The sequence below is a fragment of the Mandrillus leucophaeus genome, unplaced genomic scaffold, assembly GCF_000951045.1.
Source record: "Mandrillus leucophaeus isolate KB7577 unplaced genomic scaffold, Mleu.le_1.0 Scaffold226, whole genome shotgun sequence".
NCBI lineage: Eukaryota > Metazoa > Chordata > Mammalia > Primates > Cercopithecidae > Mandrillus > Mandrillus leucophaeus.
This window is the reverse complement of record NW_012102321.1, coordinates 3,659,729-3,687,486: the sequence shown is the minus strand read 5'-3', so window position 1 is coordinate 3,687,486 and position 27,758 is coordinate 3,659,729. Positions and strand designations below refer to the sequence as shown.

Below are 27,758 nucleotides of genomic sequence, written 5' to 3'. Positions count from 1 at the left end.
GTCTGGATGGGAATTAGTATTCTCTAGTTTTCTCATGTTTCTTGTAAAACAGAGAGGGCAAGAGGTTTACCTAAAGCAATACAGCCAGTTGATAATAGAACCAGAACAAAAAGCTAGTGTGCTGACCCTCCTTCTATGCTATTAACAGAAACTATGATGGCGGTGACAATAGTCACAACTGAGACTCAGAGAGACTAAGAAAGTAGTGTGGATGAAATCACACGGTTAGTAAATGACAGAGTTGTGCTTAAAACCCAGGCCAATATCGTACTGCTGTTTCTATAGCACTGTTTTCCTTCGAGTAGATGAGGTTAAGTATTAAGTGTATTTTATCAAATTCTAATTTTTTTGTGTTTGGTATCCTTTAACACACATACTTTTATTACCCAGAACATTCCACTTTTTACATTTTCTACATAAAACATGGATTAATTGTATATTCAAAACATAGCATAACGTTTGCACCACAGCAAAATGTTCCTGGATTAAGGCAATTTTAACATGCCCATTTGCAGGAGAAGAAATTGAGATGCCTCAAAAAGCCAAGTCCATACAGAAGGTTCATGGGGTGAATCACAGATAAAGGCCTGAGTCCAGCTCCTGTGGCTGCTAAAGAAATCATAACACAGAATAATGAATGACCTAGAAAAAGGAATGATACTGTCTAAGGAAGCTTTTTATGGGCAAATAATAAAAAATAATAGCTAACATTTAATGAATTTTTAGTATGTGATAGGCATTCCAAGCATCTTACAAGGATTAGTTAATATTATATTCAAAACACCATATAAGGGGGAAAATATAATTATCTTCATTTTATAGATGATGAAATTGAGATACAAATAAGTTAATTTGCCCAGTAGTTTAACTACTAGTTAAGTAGTTTAAGCCAGTAGGTGGCAAGGTCAGGATTTAAACACAGACTGTCTGCCTCCAGTACACATAGTCTTTGCCACTAGGCTATACTACTTTCACCTGTGAAACTCTAAGGACCAACTGTGCTATGGAGTAGAACTGTGTGCATGTGGGGGAGAGAGTTTCAATAGTGCCATATAGGGACTATAAGGATAGGGACTATATTTGGAGAATTTCACTGGAGAAAGAATCCATAAGAATGCATACAAGTGGCAGCTGGGCGCCGTGGCTCACACCTGTAATCCCAGCACTCTGGGAAGCCGAGGCAGGTGGATCACAAGGTCAGGTGTTCGAGACCAGCCTGACCAAGATGGTGAAACCCGGTCTCTACTAAAAATACAAAAATTAGCCGGGCGCAGTGGCAGGTGCCTGTAATCCCAGGTACTCGGAAGGCTGAGGCAGGAGAATAGTTTGAACCTGGGAGGCAGAGGTTGCAGTGAGCCGAGATTGTGCCATTGCACTCCAGCCTGGGCAACAGGGCAAGACTCCATCTCAAACAAACAAATAAACAAAAAAAATACATACAAGTGGCTACATTTGCCAAAGAACAAAAAACAAAAAAGCCCAAATCTACTTTCATCACAAACTGCAGCGGGCTATCAACTCAGAATTAGGCTCAAGTGGGCATGGTGGCTAGTGCCTGTAGTCCCAGTTACTCAGAAGGCTGAGGTGGGAGTATCTTTTGAGCCCAGGAGTTTGAGTCCAGCCTGGGAAACATAGCAAGACCCCTGTCTCAAAAAATATTAGGCATAAGACCTCAGCCACAGGAGTTCGAGTCCAGCCTGGGCAACATAGCAAGACTCCTGTCTCAAAAAAGAAACATTAGGCATAAGTACTCAGCCACAGAAAGGTTCAGACTCTAAGGGCTCCCAGTGGTTTTCTCTTCAGCCCCAACTTCTTCCTTGCCCTTTGGGGCCCTTCATGGAACCAAAATAATGGAGAAACATCTGTGAGTGGTGTTTGAGCCAGAAAGTGGTAAAAATGTGCTTACAGAACTTATTAACCTGGTTCTTTCCAGCATCTGCAAACCTTAGAGGCAATACTGGAAGGCAGCCTGAGCTATTCAAAGAAGAAATGTTCATTTCCGATTTTTCATTTAGCAGTTTTCCCCCCAGTAATAGAATAATCAAGGCTCTTTTTTTTTTAACTCAGAAAAGGATGTTTTCTATATATCAATTATATTAACACACACTGCTTCAATTAAGCCATCATCTTTGTTTCAATTAAGATATCAAGTAAATCTCCATTTCAATTTAGCCATTTCTCCTAAAATCTTCTCCCACTGTGTTTGTTACACAGTAAACAATCTGAGAAAGCAAACATTTCTAACAGCACTATAGTGCCTGTGTAAAGTGTCTTTAGAATAGGAGCGGCCACTGCATTCAGGGCTCACAGGTTCAGCCAAAGGGTAAAGAGAGCTCTTCCCTGTGGACTTTGCCTGTAAAATGCATTCACGTTGCACATATAAAGGGTGCTTCAGTAAATTGCTATAATTAACTAAAATTCAGTCAATTTTCCATCTTCCTCTAGCATGCTTTAGGTTAGCCTAGAGTGAACAATGTGTGTTTCTGTGAAAGGGTGAACATACACATAAAATCATTAATAAAAACCAAACAATGTCCAGGGAAGGGATAACCCAGCCTGGAAGGTATAATCCAGTGTGTTAAATCAGCCAGCATACTGACACTCAGAATATTTTAGATATGATATCTAAATAATCAGTGCTGAAGTAATTGTAGTTATCTTTATCCCAAATTGCATAACACTGGTGGCCAGATTGCCAAAAAGTGATGCTTCTGGTTGTACGTGAGTTTAGGGATTTCCCCAAAATCCAAAGGGGCCCTGCAATAGGAGAGTTGAACCACGGCCGTGCCAGATCTCAGGCACAGGAGCTTCAGCAGGGTTTTGAGACTGGGCCAGCTCTGGGTTTGAGGCAAAAGGGTCTCCGATGAGAATACTAAATGGCTACAAATGTTCCTAATTCAAAAGATGTAAATAAAAAGTGCTGCCTCCAACTCAAGCTACTGACTCTTACGTCAGCAGCCACCTGCAGCACTATGTTACACAAGGTCAACAAGAAATCTCCCAGCAAGAATCCCCCTGCGGGGTCTCGTGCCTGAAGATGAAAGGCTCAGAAAGAGCACAGCTGGGGTTTTCCAGCCCAGGTGCTGTTTCCAGCAGCCGCACACAGAAGCACCACTTTCCAGGCTCATAAACTGAGAACATTGACCTGGCCCCCGTGAAGAGTCATTACCTATGAAGCCTCCCTCCCTATGAAGCCTTAAGGGGAAGAGTATGAAAACACACACACACACAAACTGTACCTCAGTGAAGCTGAAATCTAGAAGTACAGGTTGAGTGTCCCTAATCTGTAAATCTGAAATCTAAAATGTTCCAAAATCCAAAACTTTTTGAGCATCAACATGATTCTCAAAGGGAACACTCACTGGAGCATTTAGAATTTCATATTTTCAGATTAGAGATGCCGATCCAGTATAATGCAAATATTCTAAAATCTGAAAAAAATTCAAAATATTTCTGGTCCCCAAAAATTTTTGGGTAAGTGATACTCAACCTGTAATGAAGACTGTAGCCTACAGTGTGGGTGGTTGTGCTATAACTTCACGCGAACAGCCGGATTATTCTGTTACCAGTTTTTAAATAGATCTTTCATCTTTCCACCTCTGCGGGGGAAGCATGTTCAGGCCCATTTCCAAGTCCACAGATAGGGCTGTCATTTGGAAAGTCACATCCTGCATCCTAAGCATGCAGCTCTATCCACCCCCCTCCACCGCGGCACCCCTGCAGGCTTGGCACCAACCTATCCCAGTGTCACTGTGCCCCTGCATACTAGGAGACATTTGTTCCTCCTGCGTTAGACTCCAGGCTGGGTTTACTGAGGAGGAAATCAATGCTGCTTCCAGCAGAGCCAACCAATCACTGCCTGCTCACTATTCTGCGTTTCTCAGAATAGGACTTGAGAGACTGTGGGGAAGTCTTAAGGCAGCCACAGAACCCACTTTGCAAACAATGACAGAAGGAGTGGGCTGTCAGGGTAGGGACATTGACCTCTATTCTTTGACCCTCCTGATCTATTTCCAATGATCTATCTTTTGGGGGCACACCCTCCAACTTTTTGTGCTCGAAAGGACTGCAGTGCTGAAAGAGACTGGGCTATTATTCTCCAAACAGTTGTCATGATATGAACCAAACTGGTTTTCCCTGAAAAATGAAGGTAAACACAGGACATGTTATTGAATAAAATATTTAAGAACTCTGGAGCACTGGCCTTAAGCCAAGGACATAGTTTTCTTGTCATTTTTCCTAGGACTTTACTTTGTCTACTTACACTGTCAACCAATGACCCATGGGAAATTTTCTAACATACCAACCAGTTCTGGGTAAGTGCAACTGCCTTTGCTCTCAGAGCCTTTGTCTTGGAGATTTGCCTTTCCCCAATTAGCTTGAGACTTGCCAATCGGACAGAGGAAACTCAGTAAATACCACTGAGTGTCACACCGCTGATTTTCCTAAAGAATTTCAGACACAAGAAGCCTTCTCTTTCTTCATCTTTCTACCAATATACCTCACACCCAGGGCTACTGCTCCCATCACAGAACTCAATCCACCAAGCAATGACATCACCATTTTGTCTTTTTCTTAGGACTCACATTTTTCATCTTGAAAAACTCACATGAACAAGAATAGCCAAAGCCAACATGTACATTGAGTGATGCCAGTTTTTTATCCAGTGACTCAGCTATGATGGTTTCACATTCTCTATCAAGCTGGACATTTTAGGGGCTTAAGGATATATCATACTTTGGCTCCTATACAGAGGCAGTATTTCTAGACACATCACATCACCAAGAGATTTCTATCTCAACAACAGATTACTGTAATGTACTTGGCTATTAGAGACTTTACTGCTATAATGAATAGGATATGATAAATCTGAGCTATAAAAAGAAATGATAATAAAAACCATAATCCCATATATTGGTGTAGTGCTTTCCTGCGAGATTGGGGGGAAATGGTAAAGTAGTGATGGAACCCACTTTGCAAACAATGACAGAAGCAGTCAGCTATCATGGTAGGGACATTGACCTTCTCTATTCTTTGGTCCTCCTGATCTATTTCCAGTAGTCTCTCTTTTGGGGGCACCCCCTCTAACTTTTAGTGCTCAAAAGGACTACAGTACTGAAAGGGATGAGGCTATTACTCTCCAAACAGTTGTCTTGATATGAACCAAACTGGTTTTTTGCACACCATTTTTATACATGCTTATTTTATCTATACAGGGACCTTGGGAGAAAGGGAGAGAAAATATCATTAATCAACTATTAAGCTTTTACATGTTAACACATGAGGAGACAGAGAAACTGAGAGAAATGACTTGCCCCAAGTCTCAGTTGACTAGTGGTAGAGTTTAACTAGAACCTACACCATACTACCAATGATTTTCTGCCTTTGTCTGTGACCCGTGTTCAAGCTCAGGGACTACTGTCCACCTTTGTCATACTTCCCAGATGATTCTTTTGGCTTGTTTACCACTGTGGCTGGGAGAGATCCCCAGGCAGGAAGGCTTCAGTCCAGGAGTCATTTGGTTAAGTAATATCTCAGACCTTGCAACTCTTAGACACACAAGAGCAGAAATGAGGCCATCTCTTCCTTGATGTCCTGGTGCTCTCCATCTTTTCACTGTCTGGGAGAATTCAAGAAGCCTGGCATGGAGGTAATTTAGCAGCCTGCTGTGTTCTCAAACAACGGCCCGTAAACAATGATTGGCCAATTTCATTCTAATCTTCCCAATTTTGCTCTAATTAAAATCAAGCTGCAGCTTTCAAACAGTTTAATTAAGGCTGATTGGGAGAAATGGGGGAGGGGAGAGTCAAGCTTAAAGGAGGAGGAAGAGATCACTGTTTGGCTAGTCTCACACTGCCCTGGTGGGGCTTGGGGACATAGGGAGGGCACTGAGAGTGGTGTGTTTATAGAATCAACATGAAAGACAACAGACTCACTGGAATGAGGGCCCAGTGAATCTGTGCAACCAGAAGGAACTGAAGAGGGAGCTGAGACCTGTGTCTTCCCGGGCACACACTCTCAGGTCTTTCCTGACATCCCAAACTGCTCCCCAGCATCTCATCGGCTCAACTGTGGACAGCATGGCTCTGTTCACCACTATCTGCCTCCCATTGTGCTTGTCTTTGCTCAGCAAGTGGCCCATGAGACACTTCTCCCATCAGATGTCTTCCTGAGCTTCCTTTATTTACTTGACTTCCAGAGAATTCCCGCAGACTGGTAATTCCTTCCATTATTCTACAAGTTTATTCCTTTTGCAAAGAAATAGCCCCTCTGGTATTTTTGTGCATTTAATTTTTATATGGGTCATTCTTCTTTGGACTAAATAGTTTTAGTTCCTTCAACACAGTTTCCAGATTCCTAGGCCTACATGCTCAACCTTTTCTGCTTGCAATCAATGGTATTTCTTTTTAAAGATGGAAACCAAATTTGAACGCAATCCGGTAGATATATTCTGAGCCACTGAAAGTACGTTAGGATACAAGATCTGAATACATCATTATCACCATCGTTATGACCATTATCATCGTTTCAGTTATTAGTGAGACCCTCTGTTTCTAGGAATGGAAGTAGATGCTTTATATATTTTTAAATTGTCACTGTAATCTTACAGATGTCAATGTGGTTGATTGAATCACCATTCTCGCCAGTATTAGGATGCCCTTTGACATGTTACTTTGCAATATCACTCACTTGTGAGGAGGGAGCTTATTTCCCTCCCTCAAGGATATTGGGTTTGACTATGTAACTTTGCTTTGGACAAAGGAATGAGGGCAGAAGTGATTGTGTGCTGATTCGGGACCAAGACCTCAATAGATACTGCACATTTCCACTCTCTCTCTTACATTTCTGCCCTTACTATGAGAATTGCTTCCCCCAGGTACTGCAGGTGCTGCTCTTTTCGCCTGGGTCCCAGAATAAACACCATTAGAAAGAACACCTAATGGCCTCCTTGCAGACCTGCAGCATGAAGCAAAGCTAACCCAGCAAACCTACACATGCGTGAGTAAGAATACATTTTATTTTTTATTTTATTTTATTTTATTTTTCTGAGATGGAGTCTCACTCTGTCACCCAGGCTGTAGTGTAGTGGCATGATCTTGGCTCACTGCAGCCTCTGCCTCCCAGGTTTAAGCAATTCTCTTGCCTCAGCCTCCTGAGTAGCTGGGACTACAGGCACATGCCAACACACCTAGCTAAGGAATAAATTATTTTTAAGCTACTGAATTTTGTTGCTTTTTGTACGCATCATTGTAGCAATAGTTAAATGACACACACCACAAGTGTTAGTCCTATTTTATAGCTAAGCTTGTTGAGGCTCAGATAACACACACAAGGACACAAAGACAAGTAAGAGGTGAAGGCAGTCTATGCTGTTGCTGCTATATATTTTTTATTAATGCACTTGAGTATTACATTCATTTTTTAAAGACAAAAATATTCCCTGCTAACAGTAATCATATCATCAGTTGGTATCCCATATTTCTTTCCAGCCCCAGAATTTTTTTTTTCTCAAGTATCACAGTCAAGTCAGGTCTCTTATATTTGTGACACTGACATTTTTAACTTCAATTTAGGGCTTTACATTTCACCCTCTTTTTGCATTCCACCCTTTGTGGCAGAGGCTGGCAAGTTGTTTCCAAAGATGTTTCCATTTTCCTCCTGGGCTCACAGATGGACAATTTCCCACCCCCACCCCCACAGCTTCTTCTGCATTTAAACATAGCCATGTGACTGAATTCTACAGTAGAATATGAGTCCAGGTCTATACCATCAAACCTCTCATGAAATCCTTCATGCTGTTTCTCTTCCCTTGTCTACCAGGATCCAGGACTCTGAGGCCCTAAGGGATGGCAGAGTGATGAGGCAGAAGGAGTCTTGGTCCTGAATTGATTTCGTGAAGCAATCTCCTTTTATGTCTCTCATAAATTGTATTGTAGCATGAGCAAAAACATAAACGTTCATTAAGTCACTCAGATTTGAAGACTGTTTGTTTCAGCAGTTAGCCTACTTTGACTAATACTGTCTTGATTGTATCTATCCAATATTCTAGCCTGATGAAACCATCTTGGCTCTTGATCTCTTAACTGTATTGCCTAGCTGGATAAGGGTTCAATTATTGTTCAAGCAGCCATGCTCCCATTACTTCTCAGCTCAGCAACAATCCTGTATGTGGTCTCCCTTCTTCTTGCTTTCTGGGTCTAGGGGGAGATGGTATTGGTCTTGAGCCCTTGTCTTTTATGCTGTGGGATCTTGGTGTGTGAGTCGTGCTCTATGGGGAGAATACCTGTCACTGTTAATGATTTATTTTGAACTATCTATAACTATAAAATCAGTGGCTAGATTAACTCAAGCTACAGTTAAGGAGAGCAGTATGTAGACTGTAAGTGATAAATCTGATTAATGTACAGAGTTCTATGCATAAAGCAAATCCGATAGAGTAAGACTACCTATTCTTTCTTCTTTCTCAATTAATCTCTTTATTTTCTCCCTGTACTCTTCTCTAGATTTCTCACTTTTTTTCATATTTACTAATGGGTGACCCCTCACAAAAAGAATAAGCATTTAGCTTGAAATAAACCAAATCTTTTTTTTTTCAGTTATCACTAAATAATCCTATAAAGAAAGTACTATTATTCCACCAATATTACTAATGAGAAAAAAATGAGGCTCAGAGATGCAAAATAATTTACACAACTAAAAGCAGCAGAACTGCAGTTTAACCCAGTCAGTCTGATTCTGCAATTTAAACTGCAGTTTAACCCAGTCAGTCTGATTCTGCAGTTTAAACTGCAGTTTAACCCAGTCAGTCTGATTCTGCAATTTAAACTGCAGTTTAACCCAGTCAGTCTGATTCCAGAGCCTTGAGTCTCAACCACTTGTTTACTCCTTCATCTAATTTCATCCCAGAACATCCTGCTCCTACAGAATGGTTTCATCCTCTTATTACGCCCTTATGTGTGGCAGACATGGTGCTGGGGTCAGGAGATATAAAGGTGAAATACAACATGTTCTTTGCCTGAAGGAGCTCCGAGCCTAGTGAAGAGCAAAGAGAAATAAACGAGTGCACAAAAATAAGTTCGTATGGCAAAACTACGAACAAACTGATGGGGAATCATAGGTAGGAGAAACTAACTCTTGTAGGAGTCAAAGAAGACTTCACATGGCGATGATAGTTTAGATGAGTTTGAAAGGTGAGAAGGTGCTCAGAGAAGATGGAAAGAGCTTTCGGGGTAGAGGAAATGGGTTATGGAAAGACACAGGACAACAAGGGGGCCTTCTGTGTCTGGGCAAATCGGAGGTATTCATTGGGACCGGAACAAAAGAAACACAGGAAGAAACGGTGGGGCACAATCAATGGCAGAGGGTCAGTATTCATTGACTATTTGTTGAAATAGGGAATGAATGGATTTGGAAGTGACTTTTAGGCTAAGAAAATGGGTTTGGGTTTTATTTTTTGGGTACAGACAGACCAACAGGGACTTAGGCAGGTTGCATTAGAGAAGCAAGGAAACTACAAGTGGTAGACAATGAAGCCAGGGGAAAAGAAAAGGGGCTGGATTTGAAAGGCAGTTCTGAGATGGAAGCCACACAACTCAGATGGGGAGAGAATGGAGAAGAGGCAGGAGTTACAGTAGCCAGGTGGCTGTTCATACCAGAAGCACGGCGAAGAGTGTAGGAGATACAGGTGTATTAGGACCTCATGAGTTCAGCTCTGGCTATGATTTTAACCACACAAACTAAATCTAGGTATACAAAAGCAAACTGAATAACAGCTGGATACAATCTTTGAACTTGGATGAGAAACCTCTATTCTCTAGACACAACTCCAGCACATTTCCAATGTTCCTTGAAGCACTGAGATTTCAACTCCAGAAGAGTCACCCTGTGTCCTGCGGTGTGCCTGCAACCTGGCGTCGTATGCATGCCCATCTGAGGCTTTCTTCCTTTTTCCAGTGGAGTGTACCCAGGAGGTCATACTTCACCATTTTGTCTCAACTTGCATGCCTAGGAAGTTGCTTTTCTCAGGGTCTGCGTTCAATTAACACTTTAAGGTTAACAGCTGTGGATCCTCAAGAGGTTGTCTCTCCCTGGCCACCTGGCCCTGCGGCTGCTAATGTAATACCTAACCTTGTTTTTAGACTCTCCCTTAATCACGTAGCCTTGTTTCCATGTGAATAGGCTCCCCCTTAGCTGAGAAAGCCAGGTGGCTGTTCATACCAGAAGCACGGCAAACAGTGTAGGCGATACAGGTATATTAGGACCTCATGAGTTCAGCTCTGGCTATGATTTTACCACACAAACTAAATCTAGGTATACAAAAGCAAACTGAATAACAGCTGGATATAATCTTTGAACTTGGATGAGAAACCTCTATTCTCTAGACACAACTCCAGCATATTTCCAACATTCCTCGAAGCACTGAGATTTCAACTCCAGAAGAGTCACCCTGTGTCCTGCGGTGTGCCTGTGACCTGGCATCACTGTCGCTAGTCTTCAACAATGGCACAGAATGCAAGAAGTTAAAGAAGTCTGGGGAGAGGGAAATGCCTGACCTGAAAAACTCTAAAATGAAAAACTGATATTGATCCATGACAAAATTCTTGAGTACTTTGAAGTGTGAGCAAGCAAGCAAGCTCCCTAGGAGTCAGAATTGGTTTAGGAAGAAAAACCTTATGTCAAAATAAGTCTCATGTATTTTCTTTATGAAGAAAGATGGAAAAGGGAGAGTTGGGGAAAAACAAACAAGGACAGCTTGTGAAAGAGAATGAGAGAGGAGGGGAAGGAGGAGGAAAGAACCTCTGGAAGGAAGTTACAAAGTGCTGACGAGGAACTGGGGAGAATAGTAACTGTTTTCAAATATCTAGAGCCCTATTGTGAGGAACAGACTGTTAGAATTATTCTAGAGAAATAAAAGAAAGCAAAATCAGGACCAATAAGGGAAGGTTATGGGAAGAAAGACTATGATTCAATTTCCAAAAGATCTTCATAATGTTTTAGGCTGCTGAATAAAAATTGGCTTCAGTGAACACCTCATGGCTGGAACCGTTCAAGCTAGTGCTGATTGACCACCTTCTTGAGTGTCTGCAGAGTGGTTGTCTTCACTGGCTTGGAAATAAGTGATGTTAAGTTTCCTTCTAACTCACAATTCTGGCATCACTTAGCCCTGATTTGCCATTCCACGTTGTCAAGCTTCCTTCCACGCCCAAACGCTGTGAAGCTTTGGCCTCTTGTCCCCAGGCTAATAAACCCTGTGGTTCTCAGATTTCATTTTCTAGCCTGACTGTGATATGCAGGCACCAACATGCACACATCTATCCTAGTGGTTGCAGAAGATAAAATAATGTATTCTCAGCCTCCAGTCACATTTCTTTTATGGAGTTCCACTTGTTCCTGAGTTTCTCAATGAACCAGGCCAACATTCAGGGACTCTCACAGCCTCTTTTCCTCTCTACTCCTCTTTTTTAGTGTAGTTCTTTTTAAGTTAAGGGTAGTTTGCTGAATTTTAAGTTTTAAAATTATTCTTTAATCAACATATAATAATTGTACATTTATAAGGTACAGTGTAATATTCCAGTCCATGTATGCAACATGTAATGATCAAATCAGGGTAATGCCCTCTTTATTGGACTCACAATTTAGAACATATACAGAACCAGCCAAGCAAGAGGCTGGCTTATGATGCTAAAGTTTACCTGTGTTACTAGTAAACCAACTGTGTAACTCATGTCAAGGGATCATTAGGTGTTTACATGCCTCTGTGGATCCAGGAGAACTCATTCCCCAAAGAGACTTTCTTCCTGTCTCTCCTTCGTCACCAGTGTGTCCTCAAGTAAGGCAGAGGCTCTCCTGGGAGACAAGGAAAATGAAAATTCTCTAGGGCGCTGAGGCTCATAACAAAGGACTTGGTGAGCAGCAGTTCTGGCTACCTCATTTTTCTCTCACCAGGCCTCCTGCCCAGCCAGTAAGACTTCTTACTCACTCTGATTCACTGTCACATCCAGAGCTTATTTGCTCTTTGCAGGGGAGGAGGAAGAGGCACACTTCTTGGCTCAGAGGAGAGCTTGGCAGGGTGGCAGAATCATAGAGCATTAAACAGGTACAGAGGAGAAGACATGGTTAGGAACCCCTGCCAGATTCCTGCATCTTCCCCAAAATATGTAACAGCCCTAATCTGCACACAACTATGCCTACAAATCTTAAAATATACTCAGGGGCTTCAGCCTCTATGTCTCTCTCACTGCTTCACCTGAGTGCTGTGGATGTGAAGGCAAGTGGGACTATAACAGAGCATACACCAATCTCATCGCTGTAGGAAAATTCAAATTGACCAAGTAGACCAATCAGTAGAGATTGCATGCAATGCCAAAAGTTTCTTCTGGATTTATGAAAATACTCCTTGACATCATAAGACATTTCCAAGTGGACATGTGTGTTTACAAATCAGTACCTACCTGATTCTAAAGTCAGGCAGTAGGGATTTACATAACACTGAATGTTTATAAGCCATGGCCAGGCAAGAAGTAAGATACTGCATCTTGGAAATGGCATTAAGTGTTCCTCCAGTAGAGGATTTGATTTCCAGAAATTCCATTTACATCGCACCCTTGTAGAAACACACCAGCAGTGCACAACCAACACATACAGAAGTTGCTGTGGGTGCATTGTTTCAGGAAGATCCATCTGTGGCTTCCTCCCACTCAGGGTTCCCCGGAGCCTAAGCACAGATGGAAAACTCTTGTGGAAAGAGAGAACGACAGGGTCTTTGAGGGAGATGGGTCACCCTCCAGCCTTCTGAGGCCTGTCTTCTGCATCTCAAAGACCTACCAGGATGCCTAAAGAAAGAAGGGCAAAGAGCCCCGGCCACAACCTGAGACACTGTTTCTCTCAGAGCAAGCCCAGGCTCAGTGATTTATTTCATTAAATAATGATCATTAATGAACAGGTTCCCTGTCTTATTGGTTGAGTGCTGGCTTTTCCTCTTATCAGTTGTGTGACACCCTCTAAAACTCAGTGTCCTCATCTGTTATACAAGTGTACAAATAGCACACCCTCGCGGGGTTCTTACTAGGATAATTTTAATTAATGTTAATAAAGTACTTAGTAAAATGTTGTGCATATGATGAGCATTTAATATATGTTAGCTACTAGTGTTCATTAATGTCATTAATATCTCATAGTACAGGGAGAATGCTTGCTTTCCCTAAGTTAAATAGAAATTTTGACCAACTATTTTTTATTTTTTCATACCATCTATTTTCTTTATCACCTTACTCTTTTCTTCCCATGGAAGAATTGGGGAGATTGGCGAAAGCCTGCTGTTTTCGTCCATATTTCTCAATACTGTGTAGAGTGCATGGATTCAGATCCCAGCTCACAAAAGGCTCTTGTCTCTTGGACATCCAAGCCCGGCAATGGGAAACGCTTCTGATCATGTCCCCCTCCTCACGATCAGCTCACTTGGCAGAGCTGTCCCTCTGAGGTTTCTGGCTTGTCCCATCCCCACAATCCAGTGCTGGGTTCTCTAGTTGCTTCACTTAGGATTGGTCAAACCAATCTGATGGACAACCCAGTTGACTTTAGTTTGGGGCAAAGGCAGGATTGAAGGACTGGCATTGCCAGCTCTGACTCAGGTCCAAGCTGTTGTCTGCAGCCCAACTTATCTTCAGTTCCTTGTGAGCAGATTCAGCTGTTTCTACTCCCAGAGGAGAAGATGGTAACTAGCATGGGAGCCAAGCTCCTCTCACCCAGACTTTTTATTATACCACATGCCTCGCCCACTTCTAATCCTTTGCATACATGGATCTTCCTGGAAAGCAGAACTCTCTGAGGCCTGGGCTCTGTCTCCTTCAGAGTGTGTCCCCAGCCCTTGTAGAGTGGCCAAGACACACAAATCCTGAATAAACATGGGCTGAATGAAGAAACACCCCACCCTGTGCCACTCACTGTTCTAAGCTCCCTGTACTGAAATGATTTTCTTGTGGGATATGTGGGAAGCTCTGGGGTGAGAGAAATGTGGCAGAAGCTGAATAAAGAAAAAAATATTGAGAATCCTTGACCTAGAAAAAGCTATTCTCTTTAAAGAGAGAGAGAGAAAGACCGTATGACTAGACAGCGTCCCTGTTGGCCTGTATCTGTGTCGTGACAGTTTCTGGATGAAGTCTACCTCACTCCTTTTTACACACACACATGTCTCTAAGAAGCAATTCATTCATGAATAAAATTAATTATTTCTCGAAGCAAAATTTAATCCTCTTTTCCTCTGCCTGACTGACTCAAGATCTCTTACCAAATCTCATCTGAAAACAAAACTGATCTTGTCTGCCCACCTTGGCCATCCTGAATGCTCCCTTCGTTTCTTCCAAATTTTTATTTTCACATTTTCTCTTCACAGATCAACTTTGCAATCTTATCTGAAGCCAGGGTGGCTAACCTGGGTATAGCCACCAAAGACATGGGAAAATGTGTGGCAAGAGCCATTGTGTCCTAGGGATGCTTGGGACCGGCATCCTGAGAATTCATTCTGACACAGCATCCATAGACCAAACCTGTCCATCAATCACTGAGAATGTATTAAATGTCTTCTTTCTAGCATTTGAGGTGATGCATCCCAGTGCGTTTTCTGGTGTGTATGCTGTCACTCAAACTGGACTGCTAATCTCCCAGAAATCAGTAGTATCCTGTTTTGTCTGTCTTTCGTGTTCTGCTATAGTGCCTAGAATAATGCATTGCACGAAGGAGATGCTCCATAAATACTTGAGAGAGGACCAAGTGTGCAAAAGTACGGTGTGGTAACCTTACCCTGAATCCAATTGCTCAAGCATAAATGATGCCAATTTTTATTTGAACCAGTAGTCTCATAGGACCTTATAGCACTATGTACCATCTTCTCACCAGGTGAGAATTCACGCTCCATTTTTCCAAAGCAGAAATGTAAGGAGTTGCTTTTGGTCCTACTTTCTCTACACACGCAGTGATTTTTACTTCATTTTACTTACCCCTAATACTAGAAAATGACATGCCTCTTCAGGTGAGAGTTTTTTGTTCTGTTTTTGTTTTATGTTTTCTTTTTGTTTTGTTTGTTTGTTTGTTTGTTTGCACCCTGGAAGAAATCAGTGTCTAAGAGACACTTTTGGCATTTCAGAGAGACAAAATATGGCATAAATAACCAGTGGGGAAGAACAGGGAAAGGAGAGGCATCGTCATACACTTCTTGACATGGGACTGGTTGTTAAGTTCCTAAACCACACCTAGTGCTCCCATGCCTTTGGTTACACGGCTCCTGTGACTACAACACCATTCCACAAGCTTCCACCTGGAGTCTCCAGTCATCCATTGGTTTTGCCTATGTGTTACTTTTTATTCCAGCTTTCCTTGACCTTTCTGTGCAGAGCAATCTAGCACTTGCTTACTTATCTGTAAGTGCCATCAGATCAAGAACTCTGTCCACCTTGTTTATAGTCTATTATCAGAATCTAGTGAAATAATAAGCACTAAGCTGGCCCTCAGAAATGGGTGTTGAATGAATGACTATGTCTCTATTTATGTTATTGAATTATAGCTGTTTGTTTACGTAATATTTCTCCTTGCTCCAAGAGAGCAGAATGCCTTTTCATTCGGTTCTTTGTATGCACATAGGAGGGTTCCATATGGGTCTGCTGCACAGATGTGGTATGTTTCTATGCCAGAAGTGGAAACAGAATTCTGCCCAAGGATAAGGACATGCTGGGCTTGTCGTCCAGATACTTCTGGGTTAAAATTCCTTGGGTGGAAGGCCTAAGATGCCTTGTGCTAGGTTAGGTATTTATGTTATAGGGCCTGTGTGTTTAGGCAGTACTGGACTCTTCACTTAAGCAACCTCTAAACATTTTATTCTGTCCCTCTCCTACCTTCTCACTCCTGTGGACTGAGAAATAGTGCCTGTGACCAGAACTGCAAGCTCATTGTTGCCATATTGCCTCTAATTTCACTCTAATTTAAATCACAATACCAGTTTGTGTACATTCCTTTATCTCCTTGCATCTCAAGAAACTCCCTTATGGTCAAAACACAAACCCAGTGAGAAGATCAGAGATCAGCCAGTTTACTTTGGGCCGGGTGGTTTATGCAGAAGAGCTAACCTCCCTCCTTTTTCCCATCCACCTGAGAACTACAGCTTCCCTTCTGGAGGCCTGCAGCCGTGCGATAATGTAGCCTTTCTCTACCTCAGTGACTGTAATGCACACCTTGGAAATCACTGGGATTTACCTAGGCAGACTGAAGTTGTCTTTGGTTGCCGTTTATTTATGTGGACTGTGATCTCTTAATTGGAGATGGTGCCTCTCCCAGGGTTCGCTGTTTATCCAAATCAGTATTTGTTAGTCAGAGAGACGTGGTCTGGATGATAAATCAGCTCTGGAGCTCCTCCTGTGATTGCTTCCACAGCTGCTGTCTGCCTCCTCAGCTCCCCATCTCCCGGGAGGCACCCACAGGCTGCTTCTAGGCCCTCCAGCCTTTTCTGCTGTTCAACTTTTCTCCCAGCTGCTGTACCTACTCTTATGAGTTCATATGTCTTGGCACTAATAACTCCTAGATTTACCGTCTCTGGACTCCTATTTTATTTTATTTGCAGTGCCTCCTGTAAATAGTCTCACTGCTGCAAATGCATCATGGGGGGTGCTGTCTTTCCAGTACACGTTCTGTGCTTCTCCACCCTCTTCATTTTTGCTCCCCTCTCCATCTCCAAATACTTAGTGTAGACAAGTGCCGTACTCCTCAAGCTCTGATGCCATCTTGTTCATCTGGGGATCCTGTTAAAATGCAGATTTTAATTCCTTAGGTCTGGAGAGAAGCCTGACGTTCTGGATTTTTAACAAGCTTTCAGGCGACGCTAATGCTGCTGGTCCAAAGACTGCACTTTGAGCATGCTGGGAGGTTGGTCAGCAAAATTTACAAGGTTGCCAAAAATTAGGTGAGCACTTCCTTCACGTCTAAGCCATTGCCAAGTCTTATTTTTCATCCTGATGAATTCCAGATATTCTTTCTTAGGGTTGTTGCTCTGGTGCCTTGTTTACTGCCTCATTCACCTGATTATATCCCTGGTAGCCCTACAGCTTCTTAGTGTTCAGTTTTGTTCTACAAATCTGCATACATATCCCACAATGTGATAAGACTATGATGTCCCTTTTAGTCAATAAAGATATTTATTTAATTCTATTTTGTTTTGACTTCTAACATTTGGCTTCTAATGTATCCCCAGACCATCCCTTTCCAAAAAGAGGTAGCTAGACATAGATGTAATAAGGACTTAGGTCAATATTTTGGAATTGCATCCAGCATTGCTTTCCTCCCAACCACTCATCATTCTCTATGATTTCCAACTTTCTCTGTTAATGTTAATGTATTCTTTCCGAGTTTTAAGTGTTTCATCATAGTGGCTTGGATTTCTTCCAATCCCATGATTATCTCTCTATTAAAACCTTAATACAAAAAAGAAATTAAAAAAAAAAAAAACCAGACTGCTCATTACTTTGATTTGTAGCAAAGAGAGAATGGAACATTACCACTAGAGTGTTTCGAGAAACCATATTTACATTTCCATCAGCTCAATTTAGGTGCCTGATTAGGTACGTGTTATGATGAAGATGCACTTACCAGTCAAAGGGAGGTGGCATGGTCTAGAGTAATGAGCAGGAGACTTCAAGTCAGGAGCCCTGAGTGCTATTTCTGGCTGTGACTGGCTACCTCTCTGACCTTGAACAAGTGCATTGCACGTGCCTTAGACCCTGGTAGCCCATCGTAAGGCTGCTGTGAAAGGTTGGTCTCTAAGTGTTTATTGCAGTGGGGGCTATGGAATGGAGCAAGGTATGGGGAGCCCAGAAGTCACACATGGAACTGGAGACAGGACCTCTGTTCTTCTAGCTCTTACCATGAGCCTATTAAGAGACGGATCTGAGAAATAGGCTAATAGATCAGATCTTGTTTTGACAAGGCTCAAAGATATGCTGAGAGGTTGGTTAATGTTTAATTTACAAGATTGTCAAAAATTGGGTGAGATGCCCAAGCCCATCCTGTTATCTAGGAGGGCTTAACCAGAGTACATATTGTCTCTGTTCTCTTCATAGTATATCCTGAGACTATGATTTTCATCCCTGGGACAAAGGAGCCAGCAGTCACCAGCCACTGGAGGACATGCCTAAGAAAGGCCTCCTCAGTGAGCCATCCTTAACTTTAGACACAAGGGCTTGGCCTATGGCAACTTTAACATATGCTGGAAACCATCTTGCTTCCTCTGGTAGCCCACAAGGCCAGTAAGATTGTGCCCCAGAGAAGATCCAATTATTCTTCAATGGAGTTCCCCTCCCAGCAAAGAGCTGGATTGAAGGGTAAAGGTTAACATGCTTTAAAAAAGAAAGCAAGAGAACAGTGTTCCCCCCTCTAATATATGCTGTTGAATGCTAGGCCCTCAGCAGACATTAAAGCAAAAAAGCACCTATGATTCTCATCTCATTATCCTTCCTGCATAGGCTAATTTTAAGAGAACAACCTAAGAATAATCGGCAGTGTTTATTAAGCACTATCCTAAGTGCCTACATCAACCACCTCCTTTAATTTTCACATTAATCCATTAGGTAGGCACTATTACTGTCCCCACTTTACAAATATGAAAATTGAGGGACAAGAAAATTATGTAATTTGCCTGACATTATACAGATAGAAAGTTGCAGCTCCAGGATTAGAACCCAGGTCACCTGGCTCTAGGACCTTCACTCTTAAGCACCTATGTCTGTATGGATACAAATTTGTAATGAGGAGAGTGACAATCTCTGGAGGTCCATGATTACAGAGGCTGCACCTATTCTAGCGTGACTAGTCATCTCAAAGTGAGAGCATACTCCAACATTCTCATAAGAATAGATGGAATTTGTAGTTAAATATTAGAACCTTGCTGTGCAATGGTTTTGATCTGTTCAACAGGTAGAAGACAACAGAGGGTCTCTTTCCTATTATGCAAGAAACCTTCAAGTGATTCTGCGCCAAATATTCTGACCCCCTTGAATAATAGTTTTATTCTTCTCTACCACAGTGCATCTCCTTAAATGGAAGACACATGTGGATACTATCTGATTTCTATGTCCCAAAAGCTTCCTTAAAGGGGGAAACAAAACATTAATTCTGTTTGAGACCCAATATTTCTCCTTCAAAGCATTTCTGATATTCTTTGTTTTTTTTTTTAAATCCTTCAACTCTTCTGGATAATGGGAGAGAAATTTGAGGATGATTCTCCATGTATGTTTTACCAGTTTTCTTTGACCTGCTTTAGTCAATGCCAACAAGGTCCTAAATTTGCCAGAGGAAATGCCACTAGATACAAAGTGGGAAGGGATAAAAATGAATTCCCATTGGGATAATATAGAGCCCTATAAGGGCCCATGAGCCGCCATTTTGCTTCATCACTAAAGGCAAAACTCGAGGAATGCTCCTGAAGCAGCGGTGTGTGACTGTGCTCTCTCTGCCCCACCAAAGGGCCACAAATCAGAATACTACACTCCTGTCAGAATGACTGGTTACTGTTTCCCCAAGTACAGGTTCATGTGCAATAACTGAGCCCAGAGAAACAGAATGGCACAGTGTAAGAGCTTGTCACATTAAATGATCAGAAAACCATTACCAACTGATAGAACAGTTGATGGTGCAGAGATGATTACAGACACTCCCCGCGGGCCCGCTCAGAGCTGCCGCCCAGGCGCTAGGTGGCTACCAGGCTGTCCGGAAGAAAACTCTCCCGAGGGGAGAAGGAAGCTGAGAGTTTGTTCCCTCTAGTTTCTATAGCTCCTTGAAGTGGAGAGTAGTTTTAGGACTCCCAGCCTGACTTCAATTCCAGTAAACTTTTAAAAAATTATTTTTGGTGATAACAATGCTTCTGTGAGATGTGGGATAAACTAAAAAGTCTAAGGTAAATTAAATCTTATTTTACTGGACTGGAGGGATTCTCTGCTTAAGCACATTCTAGAGTGGATTTTCTGATTTTTTTTTTTGAAAGATTGAAAAAATTTCTTTAATAAAGAGAAGGTCACCCTGAATTTGCCATCTCTTTGAGATTCTTAGGTGTTTACTGACAGCTGAGTTAACCCTCTACTCTGTTCCTCTTCTACTCAGCTGCTTTTACCTGAGCTGGTATAAACTCAGTCCCTCCAAGCCTGAGTTGGTGCTCTCTGCTTTGGTGACGCTGTGTGAATTTCTGCTGTGGCCCTTGGAAGATGGCAAGGGCCAGAATCCCCAAACCAGGGAGTGTGAACTGCAGTCTTTTCCAGGACCAGACTGCACTAAGCCCAGTGGGAGAAAAATGGCCTGAAAGGATAGCTGGGCAGGCAGTTCCTAAGAGTAGGATTTTGTTTCTAGGAATCTCTGGGTCCACAAAGTACCAGCCCCTCAAATATCTCCAACCTTGCTCCTTTGTCTGCACCCAAGTGTGGGAATTTTGAAGCAGGTGAATGGCCTCTATAAACAGCCAGTTTTACCATTTGGGAATCTTCTGATACTGTACTGAATACTCTTAAAACCATACTTCTGAGACCCCTTACAAATCTAAAGTGGTTGTGTCATTACTGCAGATGTTAAAAAAGAACTCCCAGAAAAAAGAAAATGTCTCTAAATATATTTTCAGAACCCAGACTCTGCAATCTGCCTACTTGCGAGCTAATCCTGGCACCACTATTCACTAGCTTTGTGCCCTTCAGCAAGTTGCTTAACTTCTTTGGGCCTCAATTTCCCCATCTGTAAAATGGGGAGAATAACTGTTCTTCCAACACAGGGTTGGAGCTACTTTACATAAGGCGTGCAAGATGCTAAATCTAGCAAGAGGTCCAAAAACATTAGTGTGTTCATATGACTAGAAATGCATATGCCAAAATGTTAACAACAGTAACCTTTAGTTGCCAAAAGAATGGATGGTTTTGTGTTTTTGTTTCTCTTTGTGCTTTTTCGTGTTTATTTTTCTTTTTGCATTAAAAACTAATTAACTAATTTGAATTAGAAAATAAATGCCTTTGAACAAAGAAAAAAATCACCAAAGCTCCCAGGGTTATCTAAAGATGCAGGCAAGGGGAGAGATGACAAGGGGGCAAGTGGACAGAGGAATCGAAGGGAAGTTTGAGTTCACTGGTGCACTGTGGAAGCCCTGGAGGTGAGCACATGGAGGAGCACTCTATTTTGGAAGTGCTGGTCCAGCAGCCAGGAATATGTGCCTGGCTTATTCCACCTGATGATGAATTAGGCAGGTCTCAGGAGTCTGACTTTCAGCTCTGATGCTTCTGGGGATGGGCCTAAAGGGCCTAACCCCTTTTCCCCACGAGGCCTGCAGAGCCTGGGGTGTTGACAAAGGGTAAGGGCAGGTTTGTTCCTGACCCTGCATGGCTCCCCAGACCTCTAAGGCAGGACCTGGAGCTGCCCTTTCTTTGTTTGTATGTCTAAGTAATTACAACTCATGAAATTATCTAACCCATTAGTTAAAACCTTGCCCCAGCATTTGACTCTGACCTCCTACGGCAGCCTGGGCCACACGCTGACTCCATGCTGCCTGATTTGTCCTCAATTTATAAGCAGCACAACCTATAAATAGAAACCCTTGTGCTAAGTTCCCCAGGAGGCATCAGCAGGTTTTCCAGCTTGTATGTGTTTTCTTCTTTCTTTTTTTAAAAACTAACATGGTAGGCTTGTTTTCCCTGCCTGGTGTTCCTCCAACCTTCACCTCTAGTTCAGTTTGAGGGCATTCCAGCCCGCTTAGGGGTTTGGGCTGGCATACCAGCAGGGGCTGTGCAGGTTGGGTTCTTAGGGAAGCCCCTGTCTCAGTGGAGGCCCCACTTACCTATAGATCCTGTACCTGGTGGTGAAACCCTGGCGGTACCGCTCCATGAAGTCAGCATACTCCTGAGCGCGGTGGAAGGGGCCCCGGTCTGTGAGCAGCCAGTCCAGGGGATGCTGGCCAGCTACGGAGGCATGCTGCTCGGGGACCACAGCAGCCGCCGTGGCTGAGACGGCCAACACCCAGCCAGGCAGGCCCAGTGCCAGCAGGGCTGTCCATGGGGCCACTGCCGGCCGAAGCCCTCTAAACCGAGTGCCACACTGCCACCTCATGCTTCTCCCGGGCGGTTGGTTTCTTCATTCTCTCGCCACGCTCTCTCACTCCGTGCTGCTCCTCCAGGGCTCAGAGCTAGAAAAGTACAAAAGGCGATGTCATTTGGGCACCCTGGTCTTACCCCATGGGCCTGTGAGCATCACTCATAATTGGGTTGGGCCTATTCTGGAAATCCTTTATCCTAGTAACATAACTTGGTTCTAGGCATTTAGCTAAGTGCTTGAGGTACATCATTTCATGTAATCCTTAAAACCAACCTGTGAAGAAACAGTATTGCCATCATTTCACAGATGAGAAAATGAGGCTTAGAGAGAAACTTAAGAAAGATGCTTAATTAAGTTCACACAGCTATTAAGTGGTAAAACCAGAGTTTGAACTCAGGGGATCTGACTCTTAGCCCTTATGTTATGTTGTGTCCATGCGTCCGGCCTTGGCCCACTCAACACCATCCATTTCTGTCTTCCTCTTCCAAAAATGCTCAATCTGTTTCTGCAATTGCCTCAGACTGTGGGCTGCCTCTCGAAATTTGATGTAAGGTGAGAAGCAACCCTATTTTTCTGGTGGAGAATTGTGAGGTAGAAAAGTACTGAAGTTCCTTCCATTGCTGCTGTGAAGCTGAGTGAATGTGGGCAATCGCTTCCTTCTCTGGGTTTAATGTATAGACAGGCTTGAAGAGCTAATTTCTAAGACCTCTTCCAGCCTTGAACATCTGATACAGTAACCTTTAGTTGCCAAAAGAATGGATGGTTTTGTGTTTTTGTTTCTCTTTGTGCTTTTTCGTGTTTATTTTTCTTTTTGCATTAAAAACTAATTAACTAATTTGAATTAGAAAATAAATGCCTTTGAACAAAGAAAAAAATCACCAAAGCTCCCAGGGTTATCTAAAGATGCAGGCAAGGGGAGAGATGACAAGGGGGCAAGTGGACAGAGGAATCGAAGGGAAGTTTGAGTTCACTGGTGCACTGTGGAAGCCCTGGAGGTGAGCACATGGAGGAGCACTCTATTTTGGAAGTGCTGGTCCAGCAGCCAGGAATATGTGCCTGGCTTATTCCACCTGATGATGAATTAGGCAGGTCTCAGGAGTCTGACTTTCAGCTCTGATGCTTCTGGGGATGGGCCTAAAGGGCCTAACCCCTTTTCCCCACAAGGCCTGCAGAGCCTGGGGTGTTGACAAAGGGTAAGGGCAGGTTTGTTCCTGACCCTGCATGGCTCCCCAGACCTCTAAGGCAGGACCTGGAGCTGCCCTTCCTTTGTTTGTATGTCTAAGTAATTACAACTCATGAAATTATCTAACCCATTAGTTAAAACCTGGCCCCAGCATTTGACTCTGACCTCCTACGGCAGCCTGTGCCACACGCTGACTCCATGCTGCCTGATTTGTCCTCAATTTATAAGCAGCACAACCTATAAATAGAAACCCTTGTGCTAAGTTCCCCAGGAGGCATCAGCAGGTTTTCCAGCTTGTATGTGTTTTCTTCTTTCTTTTTTTAAAAACTAACATGGTAGGCTTGTTTTCCCTGCCTGGTGTTCCTCCAACCTTCACCTCTAGTTCAGTTTGAGGGCATTCCAGCCCGCTTAGGGGTTTGGGCTGGCATACCAGCAGGGGCTGTGCAGGTTGGGTTCTTAGGGAAGCCCCTGTCTCAGTGGAGGCCCCACTTACCTATAGATCCTGTACCTGGTGGTGAAACCCTGGCGGTACCGCTCCATGAAGTCAGCATACTCCTGAGCGCGGTGGAAGGGGCCCCGGTCTGTGAGCAGCCAGTCCAGGGGATGCTGGCCAGCTACGGAGGCATGCTGCTCGGGGACCACAGCAGCCGCCGTGGCTGAGACGGCCAACACCCAGCCAGGCAGGCCCAGTGCCAGCAGGGCTGTCCATGGGGCCACTGCCGGCCGAAGCCCTCTAAACCGAGTGCCACACTGCCACCTCATGCTTCTCCCGGGCGGTTGGTTTCTTCATTCTCTCGCCACGCTCTCTCACTCCGTGCTGCTCCTCCAGGGCTCAGAGCTAGAAAAGTACAAAAGGCGATGTCATTTGGGCACCCTGGTCTTACCCCATGGGCCTGTGAGCATCACTCATAATTGGGTTGGGCCTATTCTGGAAATCCTTTATCCTAGTAACATAACTTGGTTCTAGGCATTTAGCTAAGTGCTTGAGGTACATCATTTCATGTAATCCTTAAAACCAACCTGTGAAGAAACAGTATTGCCATCATTTCACAGATGAGAAAATGAGGCTTAGAGAGAAACTTAAGAAAGATGCTTAATTAAGTTCACACAGCTATTAAGTGGTAAAACCAGAGTTTGAACTCAGGGGATCTGACTCTTAGCCCTTATGTTATGTTGTGTCCATGCGTCCGGCCTTGGCCCACTCAACACCATCCATTTCTGTCTTCCTCTTCCAAAAATGCTCAATCTGTTTCTGCAATTGCCTCAGACTGTGGGCTGCCTCTCGAAATTTGATGTAAGGTGAGAAGCAACCCTATTTTTCTGGTGGAGAATTGTGAGGTAGAAAAGTACTGAAGTTCCTTCCATTGCTGCTGTGAAGCTGAGTGAATGTGGGCAATCGCTTCCTTCTCTGGGTTTAATGTATAGACAGGCTTGAAGAGCTAATTTCTAAGACCTCTTCCAGCCTTGAACATCTGATCTCCACTCTTATTGAAGGTCATGTGGGATGGAGTTGGAATGGGGAACGCAGAGACTACATATAGCATCATCAGAGTGTATCATGCACTCAAGGATATCCATCATCCTCTCATCTCACTATGCAGCTTAGGAGCACCACGAGGGGCAGGGCTGAGCAATAACTGCTGTATCTTTCTATACCAGCTCCTGGGAGCAGACCTTCACAGACTGTTCTTGAAGGGATGAATGACTGCCTGCCCTGCCCTCTCTGAGTTAGGGGTAAGATGCTAAGAAAGTAGTAAGATTCTGGCCTTCAAAATTCCTGGCTGCCTTGTGACTCATCACAGGTCTCTGATTTCCAGTGCCTACTCTTTGGTCTGAGAACAGTGAGTCACCTTTTTAAACCTCTGGGCAGATGCACAGGACCGTTCAGTACTGTGGGGCTTCTTGGAATTGTGATCATTTCCTCAGTCTTTAATTCCTAGCACATACTGTCAGAATCTGCCCATCTCTCCTTGTCGGCACCACTTCAGTGTGTGCCAGAATGACCTCCAACCCCAGCACCTGTAGTTCATGGCTTGAGAACATTCTCTGACTACCAAAGCGCAGAGACAGGCTCCCTGGGGATGAGGCAAGGGGTGTTAATTCCCTGGCAGTTCCAGACTCTGATAAGGGCAGACAATGTGGACTTCAGCACTTGATTTATGCCCCCTGCCAGAGTCCCCCAGGGCACTCTGGGTTGGCTCCAGTTCACAAAACCACCTGACTTCCATCAGATCAGTGTGAATCCCAAAGGGGCTGCACAGAGGCTGGAAACAAACATTAATTCTGGAACTCTCCCAGCCTAAAGTTTGGCCTGAGTCTGAGAGATCCGTGCCTCACTAGTCATACAGGATGCTTTCAGAAGAGTTGCAACCCCTGCTTAGAAGGATGGAGGACACAGCATGAGCGGCTGGATGTTCAGCGTCATTCCTTCCCTGCAGCTGGTGGGTATTGACCACCTCTCAGGTGCTAGGCAGCTCTTAGAACTTACCACAGCTCTCACAGAAAGTTTGTTAAATAGCCATGATTAGTATGTTTATATTTTATTGGGACCCAGAATAGTTGAGCCTATGAGACTGCAGAAGTAGAATATGAGCCTAGATCTGGCTGCATGTCCAGACCTTGATAAAGAATGTGGCACAGCCTAAGGAGCTAGAGCAGGCGGTAAGACAGACCCTCACTTAATAAACTAGAGGTGGGGGCTGAAAGAAGAAAGAAGAATAATGAGGCAGCTCCTGCCCTACCAGATCTTCAAACATGATAAAATTCCAATAATTAAAACAGGTGATACTGGCACACAAATTGGACAGCAGATCAATGCAATAGAATAGATAGCTAGAAATAAACCTTTTTATGTATTAGAACTTAAGTATATGAAAAAAAGCATCAGAGACTAATTGCATGGAGGATGGAATATTTTATACCTAATATTGGAAAATTAGTTCCAGTTGGAATAAAAAGTTAAACATAAAAAATAAAATCATAGAAAGAAGGAAAATCCCCAAGTGTTTTATAATAAGCATGCATTACCAGGAAAAAAAAAACTCATTTGAAACTAAAAAATGAAATCAGCTTTGTACATAGAGGGTGTCGGCATTTTTTACATGGATGCAATCTGATGAGGATGCCCAAAATATTTCTCATATAATCATTCACATATTCATTTATTGAAGAAACATAAATTGAGGGCTCCTAAGTGCCAGACACTCTGCTAAGCATTGACAATACAAAAGCAAGTGCTCATTACATTACCTGAAACTCTAACATTACCAATTAATTCCTTTTATAAAATATTGTTCTATTTTGTTTAAAGGCATATTGACAAAGGGGATGGGGAAATGTTCATTCTGAAGACTGCAGCTACCTGATTCTGGAGGCCAAGACATCCAACACATCAAGGTGAAAATGCAAGGACGTGGGTGGGAAGACACTGGAATGCAGAATTCCCAAATGACCAAGATTCCCACACCCTTCTGTGCGTGCCCTATATGACCCCCTCCCCTTGAATATGGGCAGGACCTGTGAGTATGATGGGATGTCACTCCCGTGATCTGGTTGCTAATCAGTTGACTTTGAGTTATGATCTGATGAATGCAGAGTGCATTGAAAGTCCAGATGGCAGATAATATTTTAGATCATGGTGGTGGCAGTGAGGACAAAGGTTTCTGAATAATCTTGAGCAACACCCTGGGTAGAACTGACCTACTCAAGTGAGCCTTTAGAAGAAAGTGAAGTGTCAAAGAGATAAGCTTCTGCTGACCTGGGGAGTAGCAAACAGCCAAAGGTGAACTGCTTATGGAGGCCACACGGCTATGAATTATAGACAAGCTCTGGAATCTAAGAGCAATTGCTAGCCAACAGCTAGCAAGAAAATGGGAACCTCAGTCATATGACCTTACGAAAACAAATTCTGCCAGTAACCATGTGAGCTTGAAAGAGGACCCAGAGCCTTGGATAAGGACTGCTTCCCTGTCTAGCACCTGGATTTGAGTCTGGTGACACCCTGAGCAGAGGACCCAGTTAACCTGTACCCATGCTCCTGACCCACAGAGACCGTGAGATAATGCTTTTGTACTGTTTTATGTCATTAAGTTTGTGGTAATTTGTTGCACAGCAACAGAAAAGTAATGCAGACACATAAAAGATAACTGTAGCCTCTCCCATTCTGCATAAGGCCTGGCCTAGTGGGGGTTCTTTATGCTCCCTGCAGACCAACTGTTATTCTCTGCATGAGAAGAAGCCAGTGTGGCAATTTCTTGAGCGGAATGAGACTGATCATCTCCCCTAACTCAGATGAGTCACATCACACCCTGCCTGCCTGGTTTATGGACCCCTTCAGGTCAGAGACCATAAGTGGTTTTCAAAAATATTGGATGAATCAATTCCATGCATTTCATCGTGCGGTCATTGTGAGCTACTGAAAACATGTGTCCTTGGCCCAGCTACTTCACCCCGTGGTGCACTGATCTCCTGTGTTGCA

At 43.3% G+C, this 27,758-nt stretch overlaps 1 protein-coding gene across 2 annotated transcripts in view; it reads right to left on the bottom strand.

The window, feature by feature from the left end:
• BRINP2 (bone morphogenetic protein/retinoic acid inducible neural-specific 2) overlaps positions 1-27,758 on the bottom strand; it is a 115,058-nt gene that overhangs the window by 30,214 nt on the left and 57,086 nt on the right. The window contains exon 2 of one of the 2 annotated variants that reach the window (XM_011981447.1): positions 23,775-24,119. In XM_011981447.1, the coding sequence (XP_011836837.1) occupies positions 23,775-24,043 (269 nt within the window). In that variant the 5' untranslated portion in view covers positions 24,044-24,119. Of the gene's footprint in view, positions 1-21,844; positions 22,132-23,774; positions 24,120-27,758 lie in introns of those variants that run through there. The other variant, XM_011981449.1, reaches the window with a different exon arrangement.